Source organism: Mobula hypostoma, chromosome 6 (assembly GCF_963921235.1).
Source record: "Mobula hypostoma chromosome 6, sMobHyp1.1, whole genome shotgun sequence".
Classification (NCBI taxonomy): Eukaryota; Metazoa; Chordata; class Chondrichthyes; order Myliobatiformes; family Myliobatidae; genus Mobula; species Mobula hypostoma.
In genome coordinates, this window is record NC_086102.1 from 87,760,797 (window position 1) to 87,781,306 (window position 20,510).

At 42.3% G+C, this 20,510-nt stretch overlaps 1 protein-coding gene across 1 annotated transcript in view; it reads left to right on the forward strand.

Annotated features, from left to right (window-relative positions):
* The window catches only part of nufip1 (nuclear FMR1 interacting protein 1), a 59,265-nt gene that overhangs the window by 24,128 nt on the left and 14,627 nt on the right, over nt 1-20,510 (forward strand). Inside the window, exons 6-7 of the mRNA XM_063051158.1 lie at nt 10,561-10,653; nt 14,268-14,518. Coding sequence (XP_062907228.1) covers nt 10,561-10,653; nt 14,268-14,518 — 344 coding nt within the window. The remainder of the gene's footprint in view (nt 1-10,560; nt 10,654-14,267; nt 14,519-20,510) is intronic.

The window sequence follows — 20,510 nt, forward strand, 5'->3', positions numbered from 1 at the left end:
ATTTTGAGCAAAGATATTTGGCCAAGCCAAGAAATGGGAAGAGTGCTCCATCGCTCAAGGTCCTGTTTGATTTTTGTCAAATTTTGTCAAACTGTGTAAAGTTAGCTTTGAACAATTGATCAAACGTAGGTGTGATAAATATGCCTAAGTAAACAAGCAGCATAGCCTCTGATTTAGTAAAGTTGATTTTATAACCTGAAAAGGCACTAAATTAATTGATGCATTGTATAAGGTGGTGCACTGATATAGCAGGGTTTGATAAGAAAATTAGAACATCATCCGCATACAATGTAATTTTATGTGACTTTAGTCCTATGTCTGGAGCAGACATTTTGGGGTCTCGCTAAATAGCCTCAGCCAATGGCTCGATCACTCGTGTGAGAAGTAGTGGTGATAAAGGGCAGCCCTGCCGGCTGCCCCTCAGAATACTAAAATTGTCCGGCCTAATACCATTAGTGAGAATCACAGCCAAAGAGTCATTATGAAGAACCTTCACCCACTTAATAAAATTATTGCCCAAACCAAATCGTTCTAAAGTGAAAAAAAGATACAGCCATTCGACACAATCAAAGACCTTTTCTGTATCTAAGGAAACCACCAGGTCCACTGCCTGTTGTTGACATGCCTGAATCACATTAAGTAATCTTCTGATATTGTTAGATGATCTATGGCCTTTTACAAAACCCTTTTGATCCTCTTTTATGATAAAAGGTAACACAGTTTCTAATTGCAACGCTAAGGTTTTAGATAAGATTTTGAAGTCAACATTTAACAATGAAATAGGCCTGTAGGAGGCACAATCTTCAGGACTCTTTCCTTTCTTAAGAATTAGGGAGATATTAGCTTCTCTCAATGATGGTGAGAGGAGACCACATTTAAATGCATGGTTGAGCATGTTTAGTATCGCCTCTGATAATAACCCTGTGAACTCTTTATAGAATTCACTGGTGAGTCCATCAGGACCAGGGGCCTTCCCACTTTGGAGCTGTCTCACAGCTTCCTGTATCTCATGTATAGATAACAAAGGTTCTGAACTTAAAGAGGGGTAACTTTGAAGGTATGAGACGTGAATTAGCTAAGATAGACTGGCAAATGACACTTAAAGGATTGACGGTGGATATGCAATGGCAAGCATTTAAAGATTGCATGGATGAGCTACAACAATTGTTCATCCCAGTTTGGCAAAAGAATAAATCAAGTAAGGTAGTGCACCCGTGGCTGACGAGAAATTAGGGATAGTATCAATTCCAAAGAAGAAGCATACAAATTAGCCAGAGAAAGTGGCTCACCTGAGGACTGGGAGAAATTCAGAGTTCAGCAGAGGAGGACAAGGGGCTTAATTAGGAAGGGGAAAAAAGATTATGAGAGAAAACTGGCAGGGAACATAAAAACTGACTGTAAAAGCTTTTATAGATATGTAAAAAGGAAAAGACTGGTAAAGACAAATGTAGGTCCCCTGCAGACAGAAACAGGTGAATTGATTATGGGGAGCAAGGACATGGCAGACCAATTGAATAATTACTTTGGTTCTGTCTTCACTAAGGAGGACATAAATAATCTTCCAGAAATAGTAGGGGACAGAGGGTCCAGTGAGATGGAGGAACTGAGCGAAATACTTGTTAGTAGGGAAGTGGTGTTAGGTAAATTGAAGGGATTGAAGGCAGATAAGTCCCCGGGGCCAGATGGTCTGCATCCCAGAGTGCTTAAGGAAGTAGCCCAAGAAATAGTGGATGCATTAGTGATAATTTTTCAAAACTCGTTAGATTCTGGACTAGTTCCTGAGGATTGGAGGGTGGCTAATGTAACCCCACTTTTTAAAAAAAAAAATGGGAGGGAGAGAGAAACCGGGGAATTATAGACTGGTTAGCCTAACGTCGGTGGTGGGGAAACTGCTGGAGTCAGTTATCAAGGATGTGATAACAGCACATTTGGAAAGCGGTGAAATGATCGGACAAAGTCAGCATGGATTTGTGAAAGGAAAATCATGTCTGACGAATCTCATAGAACTAGTAGAGTGGATAGGGGAGAACCAGTGGATGTGGTATATTTGGATTTTCAAAAGGCTTTTGACAAGGTCCCACACAGGAGATTAGTGTGCAAACTTAAAGCACACGGTATTGGGGGTAAGGTATTGGTGTGGGTGGAGAATTGGTTAGCAGACAGGAAGCAAAGAGTGGGAATAAACGGGACCTTTTCAGAATGGCAGGCAGTAACTAGTGGGGTACCGCAAGGCTCAGTGCTGGGACCCCAGTTGTTTACAATATATATTAATGACTTGGATGAGGGAATTAAATGCAGCATCTCCAAGTTTGCGGATGACACGAAGCTGGGTGGCAGTGTTAGCAGTGAGGAGGATGCTAAGAGGATGCAGGGTGACTTGGATAGGTTGGGTGAGTGGGCAAATTCATGGCAGATGCAATTTAATGTGGATAAATGTGAAGTTATCCACTTTGGTGGCAAAAATAGGAAAACAGATTATTATCTGAATGGTGGCCGATTAGGAAAAGGGGAGGTGCAACGAGACCTGGGTGTCATTATACACCAGTCATTGAAAGTGGGCATGTAGGTACAGCAGGCGGTGAAAAAGGCGAATGGTATGCTGGCATTTATAGTGAGAGGATTCGAGTACAGGAGCAGGGAGGTACTACTGCAGTTGTACAAGGCCTTGGTGAGACCACACCTGGAGTATTGTGTGCAGTTTTGGTCCCCTAATCTGAGGAAAGACATCTTTGCCATAGAGGGAGTACAAAGAAGGTTCACCAGATTGATTCCTGGGATGGCAGGACTTTCATATGAAGAAAGACTGGATGAATTGGGCTTGTACTCATTGGAATTTAGAAGATTGAGGGGGGATCTGATTGAAACGTATAAGATCCTAAAGGGATTGGACAGGCTAGATGTAGGAAGATTGTTCCCGATGTTGGGGAAGTCCAGAACGAGGGGCCACAGTTTGAGGATAGAGGGGAAGCCTTTTAGGACCGAGATTAGGAAAAACTTCTTCACACAGAGAGTGGTGAATCTGTGGAATTCTCTGCCACAGGAAACTGTTGAGGCCAGTTCATTGGCTATATTTAAGAGGGAGTTAGATATGGCCCTTGTGGCTACGGGGGTCAGGGGGTATGGAGGGAAGGCTGGGGCGGGGTTCTGAGTTGGATGATCAGCCATGATCATAATAAATGGCGGTGCAGGCTCGAAGGGCCAAATGGCCTACTCCTGCAGCTATTTTCTATGTTTCTATAACGGAGTATTGAGGAGGGACTGTTGTTCAGAAGAAATGCCTAGGAGACCTAAATTCCTGAAAAAGAACTCCATCCTAGATTGTCCATCATTACATTGCTCAGATTGATGTAGTTTAGAATAAAAATTCTTAAATACAACATTAATCAGTTTAGAATTATGAATGAGGGCTCTTGTCCCATCCCTAATTGAAGCAATAGTCTGAGAGGCATTTTTCTTTCTAGCTAAATAAGCCAAATACCTACCTGGTTTCTCATCATGTTCAAACAATTGTTGTTTAGCAAATGTCAATTTTCTTTTGGCTGCTTGTGTAAGTAAAGGGTTTAGTGTACAGCGTAGGGCTGTGATATTCTGTAACTTGGCTGCAGAAGGCTTATTAATATAATCCTTTTCAGCTGCCACAAGCCTTGCTTCCACTAGGCGCTGCTGTTCTGCAGCTTGTCACTTCTTACGAGCAGAGTAGGAGATAATTAATCCCCTTGCATCGGCCTTAGCGGTTTCCCAGAGCATCGATGGACTACTAGCTGATTTGGAATTAATAGATAGGAAGGTTTTGAATACAGAAGCAAAGTAGTCTATAAATTTATTATCTTTTAGAATAAAAGGATTCAGCCTCCGAAGTCTAGATCGTGTTGAATTATCTTTGCGCTTAATATTTAAATATACTGCTGCATGGTCAGAAATAGTGATATTTCCAATTGTGCAGGATGCAACTAAATCTAGGAGTGTTTTGGAGATTAGAAAAAGTCTATTCTGGTCTAACACTGGGTGGATTAGAAAAAAAATGGGAAGTCTTTGTCTTTGTCTGAGGGATATAACAACCTCCAGACATCCACAAGTCCTAGTTCTCCACATAAGCCCATGATTTGTTTAGACTGTGAGGAGAGCAATGGCGGGGCCATTAGGCACTCTGTCCATGAATGCGTTCATGAGACAATTAAAATCCCCACCTACAATAATGTTTTGTATTGAAAAGCTTGTAAGTTTGGAAAAAACATCTATTAGGAATTTGAGAGGATGAGTTGGAGGGCAGTAAACATTGAGAATACCATATTCCTCTCCATATATTGAAGCCTTAACAATCACAAATCTCCCATACTTATCCTTGATGCAGTCTAATAACTTAAAAGGTAGGTTCTTCCTAATTAAAATGGCCACCCCCCTGCTCCTGGTATTAAAAGATGAAAAATAGACTTGATCAAATCCACTCTGTTTTAGATGATCTTTATCATTTAAATATGTCTCCTGCAATAAACTATATCCACCCTCTCCTTTTTCAGGTTTAGTAGGATTTTCTTTCTCTTGATTGGTGAGTGACTCCCCTTAATGATCCAAGTGCACAATTTTAATATATTACTAGTCATAACCCTTTATAACAATCATGTGATTCCGGAGGAGAAGAAACCTGACTTAAGATCAGCTGAGCAGCAATAAGTAAATTTATATCTGAACCTTCTCGCACCCCATATTCTGCCCCATTGCCAATATGGCGGCATTTAACATAGTCAAAAATGAAAACAGGGCATAATTTATCAATATACCGATTTGTTACTGTCATGTTTAAACTCCTTCAGGCTGGAGCAGCACCGTTAATTTAAACAAGTAATGAAACTGTATCAATCAAAACAAACATGTTATAAGATATCTTGCCGTTGAGTAATGAAAAGGTAAAATAAAGCGACCATCGAGCATGTTATCGTCCATAACCAAGGCTGCACAATATAATGTATACAGTCTTTAGCCCAACGTGTCTACAAAAGTTTTAGCTTTGCCAGGAGAATGAAGTATTTTAGTGGTCCTGTTGTAGGTGATTTTCAGCACTGCTGGGTACAGCATAAAGTGCTGCATTCGGATTCTCTCAGCCACTTCTTTACCTGGTTGAATTCCTTGCACTTCTGAATAACGGCTGCTGAAAAATCTTGAAAAAAACATGAGCCTGGATCACTCGTATATTAAAGCCTGGGCATCAGTCCCGCGGTGCCTCGAAACTTCCATCACTCTTTGGTTATCACCGAAATTATGGAACGGCACGAGGACGTGTCGAGGGCGTTGGCCTGGGCCCGGTTTTGGCGCCAGTGTACGATGAGCTCTTTCCACTTTAATGCGTCCAGCCTTGGTTTCCAAATCAAGGAAATTAGGCAGCCAGCCCTCAAAAAAACTTCACCGGTTGTCTGCCTTCTGTACCTTCAGGTAGACCAATGATTCAGATATTCTTTCCCCTACCTCTGTTCTCAAAATCATTGATAAAGTCAGACAGGCTTTGAACTTGCTTTCTCAGCGCCCGGATGCGGCTTTGGGCTTGATCAGTTACAGTCTCTACCGCGGAGACTCGACCTCGGCTTCGGTCATTCTTGTATCAAGATTTTTAAGCTGCAATGTGTGGTTTTGGAATGTTAGAGAGAGTGGACCCAGCTTCCCATCCATCATTTTGGATATGTTCTCCGTAACTTCCTGAATTACTTGACGAAAAGCAGAATCCAACGTGTTAGCATAGCTAGCAGCAGCTAGCTCCTCAGCCCCGGGCGAGCACTCTGTGCAGTCCATTTTGGCAGCCTTTTTAGTGCTTTCGATGACATGATGTTGAAGCAGCTCAAAAAAAACTCATCAATGTTCATGTCATTAAATCCGATGCTTGAGCATTTTTTTAAAAAAAAGTTGAAACGGATAGGTTTATATGTGAAATTAACAGTGTTGCGGTGCTGAGCTCAGCAAAGCAGACCTTTCACTGCGCTCCCATCTTGAAATTCCCCCGCCTACAGCTTATTTTAACATGTGCCTCCAAGTACCCCAAGACTTCATCTTTAATTATCAACTCCCAACATCTTCCCAACCATTGAGGTCAGACTAATTGGCCTATACTTTCCCTTCTGCTTCTCTCCCTTCTTGAAGAGTGGAATGACATTTGCAATTTCCAGTCTTCTAGAACCATTCTAGAATCTTGTGATTCTTGAAAAATCATTACTAATGCCTCCATGATATCTTCAGCCACCTCTTTCAGAACCCTGGAGTGTACACCATCTGATCCAGGTGACGTATCTACCTTCAGATTTTTCAGTTTCCCAAGAACCTTCTCCCTAGTAATGGTAACTTCACACACTTAATGACCTCCTGACACCTGGAACTTCCAGCATACTGTTAGTGTCTTCCACAGCGAAGACTGATGCAAAATACTTATTCAGGTCATCCGCCATTTCCTTGTCTCCCATTGCTACCTCTCCAGCATCGTTTTCCAGCAGTCCGATATCCACTCTCACCTCCTTTTACATTTTATGTATCTGAAGAAACTTTTGGTATCCTTTTAATATTACTGGCTGGCTTACTTTTGTATTCCATCTTTACCTTAATGATGTTTTAGTTGCTTTCTGTTGGTTTTCAAAAGCTTCCCAATTCTCTAACATCCCACTAATTTTTGTTCTATTATATGCCCTCTCTTTGGTTTTTATGTTGGCTTTGACTTGTTAGCTATAGTTGTGTCATCTTTCCTTTAGAATACTACTTCCTCTTTGGGATGTATGTACCCTGTACCTTCCGAATTGCTTCCTTTGATCTCGTGTAAATGGGATTAATATAGATAAATCCAGTAGCCACTATGGAGATAGGTCTATTTCTGTGCTGCATGTCTGGCTTCAATTGAATTATACTGCCTAACTTTTCCACTGCCATGTACTAAGTTTTAAGCTCAGAACTGTAGTTGTTAACTTGAGTTCACAGAAGTATTTCTGAAAAGCTATTGCATTGCGCATCAGTAACCTGTTTCCTCCAAGTTGCATGCAAACTGATTGATGACTTGTTTACCTGCTTGGCAGGGGCCAGTATTTGTCAAGTGGTGTGACATCTCTGACAATAATTGAGTCAGAGCCATGGATGCCTGGAATGGTGGTAGGCAAACAGTTTAGAGACTTTTGGATAAGCGCATGAATGTGAGGAAGATGGAGGGATGTGGACATTGTGTAGGTAGAAGGGATTAGTTTTTTGAGCGGGTTTGATCTACTTTTTAGCTGGTCCAGCATAACATTGTGGGCCAAAGGGCCTGTTCCTGAGCTGTACTTTTTTTTGTATAGTTTCTGGTGGCAACCAGTCTCGTTATGCAGTGTTTTGATCTGTTGCTTCCTCTTGGAAAAATTCCTCATGCCACAAACTATGCGAAAGCCGATGGGGACAAATTTGGTCAAGCGGAGTGGCATGCATTCCAGTCACCAGAAAACATTCCCCAGATATTATTCTCTCAATAATTGTGTGGCCTTTGCATGCTGGGCCAGCATTTAATCACCCGTCCCTAATCTCCCTGTAGAGGTGGTGGTGAACTTCTGCCTTGAATCACTGCAGTCCTTGAGGTGTGCATATCCCAACAGTGTTGTTGAGGAAGGAGATCCATGGGTTTGACCCAGCAATGGCGAAGGAATATGATATTTCCAAGCCAGGACTGTGGGTGGCTTACAGGACAATTTTCCTGCTTTTGCTGCCCTTGTCCTTCCAGCTGGTAGAGATTGTGTGTTTGCAAGGTGCTGTTTGAGGCGTCTTGATGAGTTGCTGTAACGCATTCTGTAGATGGTACAAACAACTGCTACAGTGGTGGAGTGAGTGAATGGCTGTCAATGGGCTGCCTATCCTTTGGCTACTGTGTATAGTGTGGAGGTTGAGTGTTGAAGCTGCATTCAACCAGACTAGTGAAGAGTATTTGGGGAATTAGGAAGGGAATTCCACTACTAGGATTGCTAGAGTTTGACTGGCTCTTGTAGCCACATTGTACGTGTACAGTGATTACTCTAGTTCAGTTTCAGCATCTGGTGGGAGAGCAGACCACACAGAATTACAAACACTCTCTCATGGTGGGTAATGTGTCCCTGTAGGCTGAAAGAAGGTAGAATGGGAGTGAGCTGTGCATGAAGTTAGAAGGATTATTGTTAGCAAATGATTAGAACAGGGGATGGTTGTCATAAGAAGGTAATTAAAGCAGGAGAAAAAAAACTGACATTAGAAGTAAGGAAATATTTGAAAAGTAAAAAGAGGGACTGTTTAACAGCTTTAATGTTCCAAGTAAATTTTATTATCAAAGTGCGTACAGTATATGTCACCATATACAACCCTGTGATTCATTTTCCTGCGGGCATACTCAGCAAATCCATACTGTAACAGGATCAATGAAAGATCAACCAGAGTGCAGAGACAACAAACTGTGCAAATACAAATATAAATAAACAGCAATAAATAACGAGAACATGAGGTAATGAGTCCCTCACAGGAGATCTTTGGTTGTAGGAACATCTCAGCGATGGGACAAGGTAGTGTAGTCTTCCCATTTTATTCAAGAGCCTGATGGTTGAGGGGTAGTAAATTATTCTTGAACCTGGTGGTGTGAGTCCTGAGGCTCTTTTACTTTCTATCTGATGGCAGTAGCAAGAAGAGAGCATGACCTGGGTGGTGGGGACGTCTGGATGCTGCATTCCTACAATAACGTTTCATGTAGATGTGCTCAATGATTGGGAGAGCATTTGAAGGTCTGGTGCTGAAATTGTCATTATGGGCCAAATTACCATCTTTTTGTACTGTCATTCTAATGCAGAGGAATTTCCTTTCTGAATTATTCTAAGCCCTGTTGCATGTGGCCATCTCCTCACACGAATTTAGTTAGTATGATCAGTTGTCAGTGGTTTTGCATCCAATGTGTTGTGACTGAACAAAGGCAATGGAGAGCCATTGCAGCTGCTGGATATAGAAGTCTTTATTCAATAAAACAAGCAGCAGGCATCACACTTGAGACAATCTTGGAAGAAGAGCCCTGTCTGACCCAATATTGCATGACATTTTTATGTTAAAGATCAAAGGTTACAATGTATTCAGGATGCTTCCTTTGAATTGCATATAGTTTTCAAACACCCCCAACACTCCAGACACCCAAAATGAATATTAGTCCTCATCATCCATCAAACTACATTCATGCATACGTAGACATATCAGGTGATCAACCCCAGTCTGCAGCTCCAGGAAGACCATTGTTCAGAGTTGCATTTTAAATTCAACCTGCAATCCACATTCAAATCTGAAGTTTGTTTGCTGTTGAAATTGATATTTGCTATATACCCTAACTCCAGAATATGCCGTAACACAATGTATATTTTTATGTAAGGGGGATTTGCTGTGTTGCACTCACGGTGGCTGAAAAAGCTGGGAACTAATGACGATGCAGTCAGGCCTGATTTATTCTGAAACACAATTTGTTTCTGAATCATACGGAATAGATACCAGCATGCATCTGTCCCATGCTAAGCTTTGTGATCTGCACGCATGCAACAAACTCAAAGCAGTGGGAATACTTGTGTGATCAGGTAACATCTGAGAAGAGAGAAAGATTTAAAAGCTTCAGGTTGTTGAGTCGCTCGCTTTGATAAGCACAGACTCTCAAGTAGTGAACAGCGGATCTTGCTAAGGAGGAGCGTTTCTCTGCGTGGTTACATTTAGAGATTATTGCCAGATCTGCTTCCATGATCAAAAGTGGAATTTCACCATTTTTCCCCAAAGTATTTACTTTATTTAAGAAAAAATTTCAGTTTATTTCTGTACTTTAGAGGCAAGCTAACCTGGTGGTACTTATTGGTAGGGGGATGGGGGAAGTGTCAGTTTGGGAAGGTTACAAACTAGTAGGAATGATTGGATTTGGCTACACTGCATTTTCTACAAAATGCACTTTGGTGATTTGTTTTGACCATGCAAGGGCACCTCAAACCTGGTAACTACCGCCAGTTAGGGTGATCCACAGCGTCAAGCACACGACTGATTAAAAAGAACAGATACCAGTAGAGTTGTGGGGGGGGGGTGTAAACTGGTCCTGATGTTTATAGAAGGGATATTTTTGTTACAGGTTTCGGGCTTTTGCATTTAATAATATGATGGGGGTTTGCTTGTATGTGTGGGTGACCACATTAGACATTCATAACTTGGGGAGGGGGAGCTCAAGTGAAGTGAAGGTCAAACCAGCAACCACCTTCCAGAGAAATGTGGCTGCTTGCTAACTGAGCTGTAGCAGAGATATTGAAATGATGAATTGCACTAATTTTGGATCGCTGTGAGCAGCTGATAAATTTCCACCTGGATTTCAGCTGAAATTTTCTTGGTTTAATGACTGGTGGTGTCAGCTAATTTAAAACATCGATATCTTGGTCAGCAGAGCGGGAAGTGATGCTTTGTGCTGACTTGGTGATTTTCCTACTTCGTGTTCAGGTGTTCTCACGTTTAACTGCTTCCAAAACATTTAGTCTGCCTCAATGTCCTCGCAATGAAACGGGCTCAATGGTGGTTGAATGGTATTTTCTTCTTATCACTCAGGAACTTTCCGACTTTGGCAAATGTAGCAAGGAAGAGGAAAGCAAATGAAGAAAAAGAAAAACGAGGGGAGGTGTTGCAAACACAGCAGTTTGGGTAAGTATCCATCAGATTATCCCTTTTCTCCTCAAGTCTGGTGGGCATCATGGGAAAACCATTTCCTCCTGGAGACTGAGCGAGTGGGTGGGGTGTTGCTTAAATGAATGTTGACATGAGCCTTCGTTGTGAGTATAGTCACGTTTCCAGTCCAGCGGGGGCCATCATGTTAAGCCTAAACTTCTTGACAATACTGACTTCTGATTGGTCAGGAGCCCAGACCTTGCCTGATAAGCCTCCACACCTTTGCATTAATCTCAGCCTTCTGCTCTACTTCAGCCATTGTGTTCCATATCACTCCCCCATTTCCTCCTTTGTACTCGAGTAACTTGATTGGATATTCTCACAGTGCATTGAGGAAAGCAAATAATAGAATGCTGAATAAAGTGTTACACATCACAGAGAGAGTGTGCAGTCAGGCAGTAAGATGCAGGGCTATAATGAAGTAGATTGTGAGGTTAAGGGTGCATCTATTTGTACTAGGAGAACATTCAGTGAGTTGGAAGCTGTCTGTGGGCTGAGTGGTATGTACATTGTGCATCACAACCTGGTATGGAAGTTGTCCTGTCCAAGATCGGAAGAAGCTGCAGAAGATCGTGAACACGGCCCAGCACATCACACAAACCAATCTTCCGTTCTTGGACTCACTTTACACCGCACGCTGTCGGAGCAGTGCTGCCAGGATAATTAAGGACACGACCCACCCAGCCAACACACTTTTCGTCCCTCTTCCCTCCGGGAGAAGGCTCAGGAGCTTGAAGACTCATACGGCCAGATTTGGGAACAGCTTCTTTCCAACTGTGATAAGACTGCTGAATGGATCCTGACCCGGATCTGGGCTGTACCCTCCAAATATCCGGACTTGCCTCTTGGTTTTTTTTGCACTACCTTACTTCCCATTTTTCTATTTTCTATTTATGATTTATAATTTAAATTTTTAATATTTACTATCAATTTGTAATCCAGGGAGCGGGAAGTGCAGAATCAAATATCGCTGCGATGATTGTACGTTCTGGTATCAATTGTTTGGCGACAATAAAGTATAAAGTACATTCAGTAACTCAGTAAGTTAGAAACTGTCTGTGGGCCTAGTGGTGTGTACATTCAGGTTATTGCCTCTCCCGCCTGATGAGAGGAAGGCAAAGAAGATGTCTGGGGTAGTTGGGATCTTCCCGCTTTACCAAAGCAGTAGGTATTGTAAACTGAGTCCATGGAGGTGAGGCTGATTTGTCTGATGTACTGAGCTGTGTCCACCACTCCCTGCGGTTCCTTGCTGTCGCAGGCACAGCAGCAGTACAAATTGGGTGTTTTCAATGGTGCCTCAATTTAAAAATTGGTGAGGGTCTAGATTTCATTCACCTTCTGAGGAAGTGGAGGTGTTGGTGTCCTTCTCTGCTGTGCCATCTACCTGGTTGAACTAGGGCAGGACATTGCTGGTGTTCACTTCCAGGAATGTGGAGCTCGCAACTTCCTCAACCTTGATGTTAACAGGAGCATGTTCACTGGCCTCCCTTCCGCCACCCCCTTCCTGAAGTCAGTGTCCAGCTCTTCTGTTTTGCTAACATTGTGGGAAAGGTTTCTGTCACGGCACCGTGTCATTAGGCTCCTTGCCTCCTCCCTTACCCTGAATCGTCGTTACTTCGAGATTCAGCTCACTGCGGTGGTGTCATCTGCAAATTTGTAGTTGGAATCAAAACGGAATCAGGCCACACAAAGTAGGGGTCTGAGAACACAGCCCTGTCGAGCACTTGTATTCAGGGTAATTGTAGCAGAGGTATTGCTGACTGTGTCCGCTGGTCAGGAAAGTCAAGTTCTTAGTTGTTTTTTGGCGGTTTGTCTTTTGCACATCAGTGTTTGTCACCCTTTGCTTATGTATAGTTTTCCATAAGGTAATGTATTTTTCTGTAAATGCCTGCAAGAAAATGAATCTCGAGTTGTATATGGAAACGCATAAATACTTGAACTTTGAAGTTGAGGATCCATTTGCTGTTGGTTAGGTGTTGTTTCACAGTAAATGGCCACAGATTTTGGCTGTTGAGTTCAAAGAAAGGTACAGGCAAGTTGATATGAATTTGAGTGATTAAGAAGTACATATTTTAATGAAGTGGGTTTATGTCTATTTTGTTTGTGTCCCTTGCGAGCATTTATTCCATGGGATGCAGGAGGTGAGTGGGTGCTTTGCACCACTGCAGTCCATCTGGGAATGCTGTTGTCATGATGCTGTTAGGTAGCAGTAACTACTGCAGTTTTTGGCATAACTGCTTTGAAGAAACAGTTGATAATTATTCATACTGTGGTTGTCTTCATAATAATAATAAAATCTTGCACTTCATGGATAGGGTATTCCAGTGAGGCATGAGAGCTGGTTTATAATAAATACATTCTTAGTAACGAGAAGCCATTGATTCATGTCGAATGAAACTCTTGCTTTCTGTCCAGCAGATAATACACTAACTCATTTTTAATTCACCTTTTTAGATTTTACACGGTAGTATTATAAATTTTCTAGTGAACCAATTAAGAGTAAAGGAAGTATGGGGAAACGTAGCCTGGCAAGGCAGATCCTGCAGGAACCCCGGGATCCCTACAATCAGATAGTGGATAATCATTGCTTTACTGTATATGTGAATGCTGCTCTAAGTTCTCCTGCAGGGATTTCTTGTTGCCTACAGAGCAGGGAAGCAGATTCACAAATTGGTTTGCCTGAGTAATTACTTGCCCAGTCAGAGAGTGGGAATAAAGGAGTTGGTATGGCTGCCTGTGTCTAGTTCTGCAGGGTTCAGTGTTGGACCGCAACATTCTATTTTGTACGTTAATAATCTGGATGAAGGAACTGATGGCAAGGTGGCCAAGTCTGCAGATAAGATGAAGATGGATGGGGTGATGGGTAGTGTTGCAATAGCAGTGAGTCTGTCAAAGGACTTGAATGGGTTAGGAGAATGTGCAAAGAATTGGCAGATGGAATACAGCTTAGAGAAGTGTAAGGTTATGTGTAGACTATTTTCAGAAATTGGAGGTGCAGAGGGTCTTGGGAGTGCTGGTGCTGGATTCCATTGGGGTTAACTTGCAAGTTGAATTCGTGGTAAGGAAGGCAAATGCTATGTTGGCATTCATGTCAAGAGGACTAGAAAATAAAAGCAAAGTTATGATGCTGAGGTTTTATAGTGTGTTGTTCAGGCTACATTTGGAATATTGTGTATAGTTTTGGAATCCATGTAAGGAAAGATGTACCAGCCCAGGAGAGAGTCTGGAAGAGTTTACAAGAATGATTTTGGAACTAAAAGGGCTTAATGTATGAGTGTTTGGCTCCAGGTCTGTCTTGATGGAGTTCAGAATGATGAGGGATCTCATTCAAAACCTACTGATTACTGCAAGATCGGATCAGAGTGGACATGGAGAGTCGAGGATCTGAGGGCACAGCCTCAGGGTAAAGGAATGTCCTTATAGAACTGAGATTCTGCAACTATATCTTGTAGACTTGTGTTCTCCCCATTCAACTGTGCATATAACATGACAATAGGAATTTAAGTTTGGTGTACTTGCTTGATAAATGCTTTTTATTTTGGCTCGCGGACTAGGATTAAAGCTCAATTTTAGTAATTCCTGTTTTTCAGCAAAATGAAGGGAGGATGGAAAAGATCTCATAATAGGAGCCAAAAAAAAACATGTGGTATGTTTAAAGACAGAAATGGAAGTCACTTCAATGGAACACACTTTAGTGAACAGGAAGGACAAATTGCAATGGAAGAGACTGGTTCCACACAAAATGATGGAACAAGCAGTAAAGAACCGGAGAACAAGGAACAAAAGACATCTCATGAAAAAGATGTGGACCCCCTCGGTATACTAGTACAGAATGATGCAGGTGTGTATCACCCATGATTATGCAGAGCTTTCTGAATGGGGGGTGGCCAAAATGCATTATGTAAACCTTTCATAACACCAGGACCTCCAAAGCTGCTTAACAACCAGTAATTATTTTATACAAACACTACACAGCAATTTCCTCAAAAACCAGCAGCAACAATTTTCACACTGTAATTTTTTCTTGCTGTTTGGAGGATAGATATTGCCCAGAGCAGAGCTTCTCACTACCTCAGCAGAGATCTTTTAAATTTTTCTCTCTACTTCTAAGTTGCTGTTCTAGACCCGGCTGATTTTTACCTCTTGGCTGACTGTACTTCAGTTAATCATCAACTTCTGGAACACTGGTTGTCACTTCAGGGGCTTGGCTTCAAATCCCAGATGCAACTACAATTCGACCATTACAAGTTCCACCAGATTTTAGCAATGATGCTGGAGTGAGTTGCCAATGTGGGACAGAGAGTAAAAAGCAGTAAGGGATTTGTGTGTATGCAGTCATGATGGCAACTGTTCAGAAGCAGTCTGCTGTCATTTGAAACAGAACATAAACGCCACAAAGACTGCATGCATATCCTACTGGAGGGAAATGTGTTTATTTTGGAAAAAATTAGCACAATGTAAATGAGTAAAGGGCTGATTAGTAAATAGAAGTAGATATTGAATCGGATAAAAGCAGCACGATATAGATCAGTTGCTGATATGGGCAGATAAATGGCAGATGGAGTTTAACCCAGGTAAGTGTGATGTGTTGCACCTTGGTAGGGCAAATGCAAGGAGACAATACACCGTTAAGGGCAAGGTCCTTATCAGTGTTGCTGATCACAGAGATCTTGGGATCCAAGTTCATAACTCCTTGAAAGTAACTACACAGGTTGATAATTTAGTTAGGAAGGCTTATGGAATGCTTTTATTTGTTGAGGCATTGAATTCAAAAGTCAGGTGGTTGCAACTTTATAAAACTCTGGTTAGGCCACATCTGGAGTACTGCTCACAGTTCTGGTCTCCCCCACTATAGTAAGGATGTTGGGGCTTTGGAGAGGGTGCAGAAGAGGTTTACCAGGATGCTGTCTGATTTAGAGGGCATGTGCTATCATGAGAGGCTGGATAATCTTGGGGTATATACTCTGGAGCGCTGGAGGCTGAGGGGAGATCTGATTGAGGTTTACAAGATTATGGGAGACATAGATAGAGTGGACAGGGAGTATCTGTTTCCCAGGGTTGAGATGCCTAAATGTCTAATAATGCATTTTATGTGACGGGGGTACATTCAAAGGGAATGTGAGGGGTACGTTTTTTATTCAGAGAGTGGTTGATCCCTGGAATGCACTGCCTGGTATGATGGTAGAGGCAAATACATTAGAGGCTTTTAAGAGATGTGTGGGTAGGCATATGATGTGAGGAAGATGGAGGGATATGGACATTATGTAGGCAGGAGGGGTTAGTGCTTAGTGGTTTTTGATTTATTTTTTAGCTGGTTTGGCACCACATTGAGCCGATGGGCCTGTTCCTGTACTGTAGTGTGGTGTGTTCTATGGATGATGGAGGTAGGATGTTGATTACTAACCATGAAGGATGGGAGGGAGGTCGCAAGAGCATTGAAATACACGAGTGTGGGTGTGAGGTGCGGAACTGTCATTCCTGACCACTAGACTGGCTTGCCATTCGCTGCTTGCTGAACATTGCTGGTTTTGAATTGGCTGATGTGCTTGCTGCCCATAAGCAAATTACTTTTCAAACAAAACTGGAGTATTATTGAATGTCCTGAAAACACGAATAGTGGAAGATTAGTTAAACTCTCTCTCATGACCAGAATGGGGCTTGGCAGTTAAATTGGATGTCCCTGCAATTTTATTTAGCTTAAAATGCAAGCTGTTATACTTGGGCATTCCTGTAAGGAATTTTAAAATGATACCTGCACCAATATTAAATGTTTATCCATTCATTCATCAAGTATACTGTTTAAAATAACTCTCCAACGAAATGGGCAAGTTACTTTTCTGGGTCCTGACGGAGGGTCTCGGCCCAAAACGTCGACTGTACCTCTTCCTAGAGATGCTGCCTGGCCTGCTGCATTCACCAGCAACTTTGATGTGTGTTCTGGGTGCTGTGTGGTTTAACGCTCCAAATGAAGACTACAGGATTGGTCCGTTCCTCAGTATCGCCATTCAAGTCGAGTCCGGTTTATTGTCATTTAACTATGGACATGTATATAATGTATATCGAAACGCGACAGCATTTGAACCAAGCACGGACATACACATAACACACGAATTTGATGTACGTGTAATGCAATTCCAACAGTCTGTCTTCGCTCCTTTTAAAGTTTATACTGCCTTTTGCTAATGGCTGCTGGTATGAAAAAGTCAGATAGGAGGCATGTGTAGAATATGAAGGTGGGCCCACACATTTTCTTCCATCTGTTTTCTCAGCAGTCAGGTTAAGTTAGCTTTAGTAATTTTTTTTTCGGCTACTGCCTGAGATTATCATTTAGATAGGGTTGTTGCAAGTCATTATTAACCCAATTAGTCATGTGTTCTGAATGGATTTATCACTCAATTTGTCCGTTGAAGCAATTGCATCCAATTGTGCAGAGTCCAGCTATTGATTCTCATCTCTTCTGAAGTCATTGGGGTGCTAATTTCTGTGTTTTATTTTCTCGACCCGGTACCTTTCCAAATGTGTGCCTACTCTGCTAACCAGTAGTAACACTCGGGAGCACAAGGGCTGTAGCTGTGTTGCTCCTTTATTGTGTACTTCATTGGGTAGATGGCGACAAATTGACCTATTTCCTTTGTATTACTTAATTATCAGAGCCCCCACTGTGAAATTACCCAACAGGTTTCGGCTCCAAGAGTTTTGCCAGTTAAATCTGGAATTCCCTTTTTAGTCCGTGAGCCAGTAGGGTTGGTCGGTACCATCTGAGGGGAATAGTGCTCATAGTGATTTTTGGCAAGGTATACTGTACATCTCTAGAGTTAGAAAATATGTGATAGCACTGCCCCAGTGGTAGCTTTATATGTGCTATCATGCATTTTATAACACCACCTAAAATAAGCATTTCTGAAAAGTGGCCAATGTAAAGTACAACGTATATATTCATCCTAGTGGTATTTTGTCATCAGTGATCCCTCAACATTGAAATTTGTCACAATGATAGCTGAGTTCAAGCACTTTTCATCAAATGTTGTTATAAAGTCCTATTTTGAAAACTATGTCATTGGTGGCACTCGCAGTACAGTGTCCAATTTCAGTAGTGAATCATTTCATTTTTAGAAAAATATTTGTTTATTTTGGAAAAGTCAATAAAAACCTTAGGACATATATAATCACATGCATTTGTGGAGAATTTATTCAGAAATTCAAATAAGTAATCACTTTTTGTATATATTCTGTATTAACATCAGTACAGCAGAAAATGTTACCCCTCTCCGCAAAAGTAAAAAACCTCATTTGGAGAGATTTCTGGAGTTTTATCAATGTCATGATATTTTCCATATTGTTGTATCAAATCAAAACAATCTTAAACTTTTGTCATAGCATATAGAATTACAGTACAATAATTCAAATGTGGGGTTCCACACAGCCATAACCTAGGCCCCCTTTGGTTGTAAAATGAATATATTTAATCAAAGACTGCTTTCCATACTTTGTTTTCCATACTTTCATAACCTATTAATCATAATAATTTTCCACGTCTTCATCTGAACTTTCCACACTCTCTGAGGTGGATGTCTGGTTCTCACAGTATGCTGGTTGACACATGTCAGTACACCTGAGGCCATTTACAACACACATACATCTTTGGAGTGAACATTTTTTTGGACAGTTACAGGCCAGTAGATCCAGGATGGCATCGGGTGCTGACTGGCCTTCCATCCAGTGCACCACCAACTGTTCAGCTTCCTCTTCTCTCTCCATCTTCCATCCTCTGCCAACAGGGCTTGGCACTTGTGGGTCCTTCTCCAGTCATCTTCTCTACCTACCAATCTGGTAGTTGGCTCGCTGTGCATGTTTTGTTAAGCAGTCCTTGCATGGCGGGAACTGATGACTTTCTGTGCCAAAAAAGGTGATACCTGAGCTCATTGACTTTAATGGTCGATGTTTTTGGGGCATACAGGAGACATGTAAATGTCTCCAGCTTGTCCATCAGTTCTGGGGAGAGGTCACATTCCTGATCCAACTCTAAGAATGTGTCCTGAGTTTCCCTGTTGCTGGTCAGAAGTTTTAGGGCACTTGTCTTCCCTTTGCCTGCAAAAGCGCTTACAGTGTCACATCCTGTATATGCGTGCAACCCGACGAGAGCCCTACAAACCTCTATGCCAACAGTGGCAGCAACCTTCCTGATGTCTACAAGCCTTGTATGGGTTCTAGTGCCACACTTCTGGAACAATGGGGTCTCAATCTTGTCACAAAATGCTAAAGACATCTATGTCTTCTGAGCAGATCACTACAAATTGGTTTCCCTCTCTTGTGGCATGGGCAGCATGGAGAAGTAGGCAGCCATCTGCTTCTTGTTGACACTGAAGAGCTGACACCTCACTGTCTTGAGATGTGGTTCTGTAACATTTGTCATTCACAGTTGCATGCAGAATCTTCTGTAGCTTTGCTCTGTACTCCGCCTTCCTCCATTCATGGACTATGAAGCTAATGAGACTATTTTTGTTACTGACTTTGGTCAGGAAGCTCCTCCACTGCCTCACCATCTGTGTGCCTGTGATACCTTGCAACTCATGACCAGTCTCTTCACCCCGTAGAGATCTTTCACTATTCTTGTTAGAGTTCTCCTTGTATGTGTTGAACACAACGTCCATTCTGCTACTCTGACTGCCTTCCCTCAGAGCCGTACCCAGATTTGCCATGGCAACATCTCTTAAAGTAACTTGATCACCTTTCACTCTTTGGACCAAGTTCACTCCATCAACCACTGTAGCAGAGTTTCCTGGGAGTTGCTGTTCTACTGCTACATTTTTCTGCAAGGTTGTAGCTGAAGTAGCTTTATTTGTCTTTCTCAGCTATCCTTCTGCTGTGGACAGGGCCCAGGATAATGGTCCAAGGGGATGGGAAAGGATATCCTCCATACATAGACTGCACCCTTGTGCCATCACTATGATGCGTCCAAACAAAGACCTGTCTGCTTTCACGATGATCGCCCTCCCATTTGATTTCATGTCTCTCTTCTTACACACATTACTGAATGTTTTCAGCTTGTTGTTTTTCATTGGGACATGGAATTTCTTTGCTGGTGGGTCTTCCTCTAGTCTCTCATCCTTGAAGGTTGCATAGCATTGCTCACCAATCTCATAATGCCTTCATCAGGTCGGAGACAATGTCCCTGGGGGCTGCCTTTGCTGTAGAGATGCTAATGAGGTCCCACTTCTCTGCAAATGGGCTGACCCATTCATGAGGCTAACCACTGCTGAAACTTTCCTCAAGTTTCTGGATTCTTGGCTGCTGTAGCTCCGCATGACAAAGCTCTGATTTGTTGCCTTGCACCACCTCCCTTAACCTTCCCAGGAATGTACTGCATTGCTCAGCTGTTATGTAGTAAGGCTTGATAGCTCCAGCATTCAGGCCGAACCGCGATGTGCCTCCAGGAGTCTGTGTGAATTTGTTCACTGTGGCTTCAATAGCCTGGTCCACAGGGATCTGCCCAAAGGGGTTGTTACTTGACAACTGCACTGAGAATTGGCCTGTCTTGAAGGCCTCATACACAGAAGGATTCTTCTCTGGGAGGTTCATCATCTGAGCAAAGTAAGGGGACAGGTACCTGACATAATTCATCTTATCATAGGCAAAGCACCATGGTATCATGGTTTTTATAGCATGGAGGTGCAACTCCCAGTCCCCCCCTTACGGGGGCACGCAGAAGTGCTACGTTCTCTACCATGTCAATGTATGATATCTAGAACGCGGATAGCTCTCCATTGTTGTGACAGAGGTGTTCCAGAAAGTCTGGTCCGCGGGGTTATCAGCTCAGCTAAGAGTGGACTTTG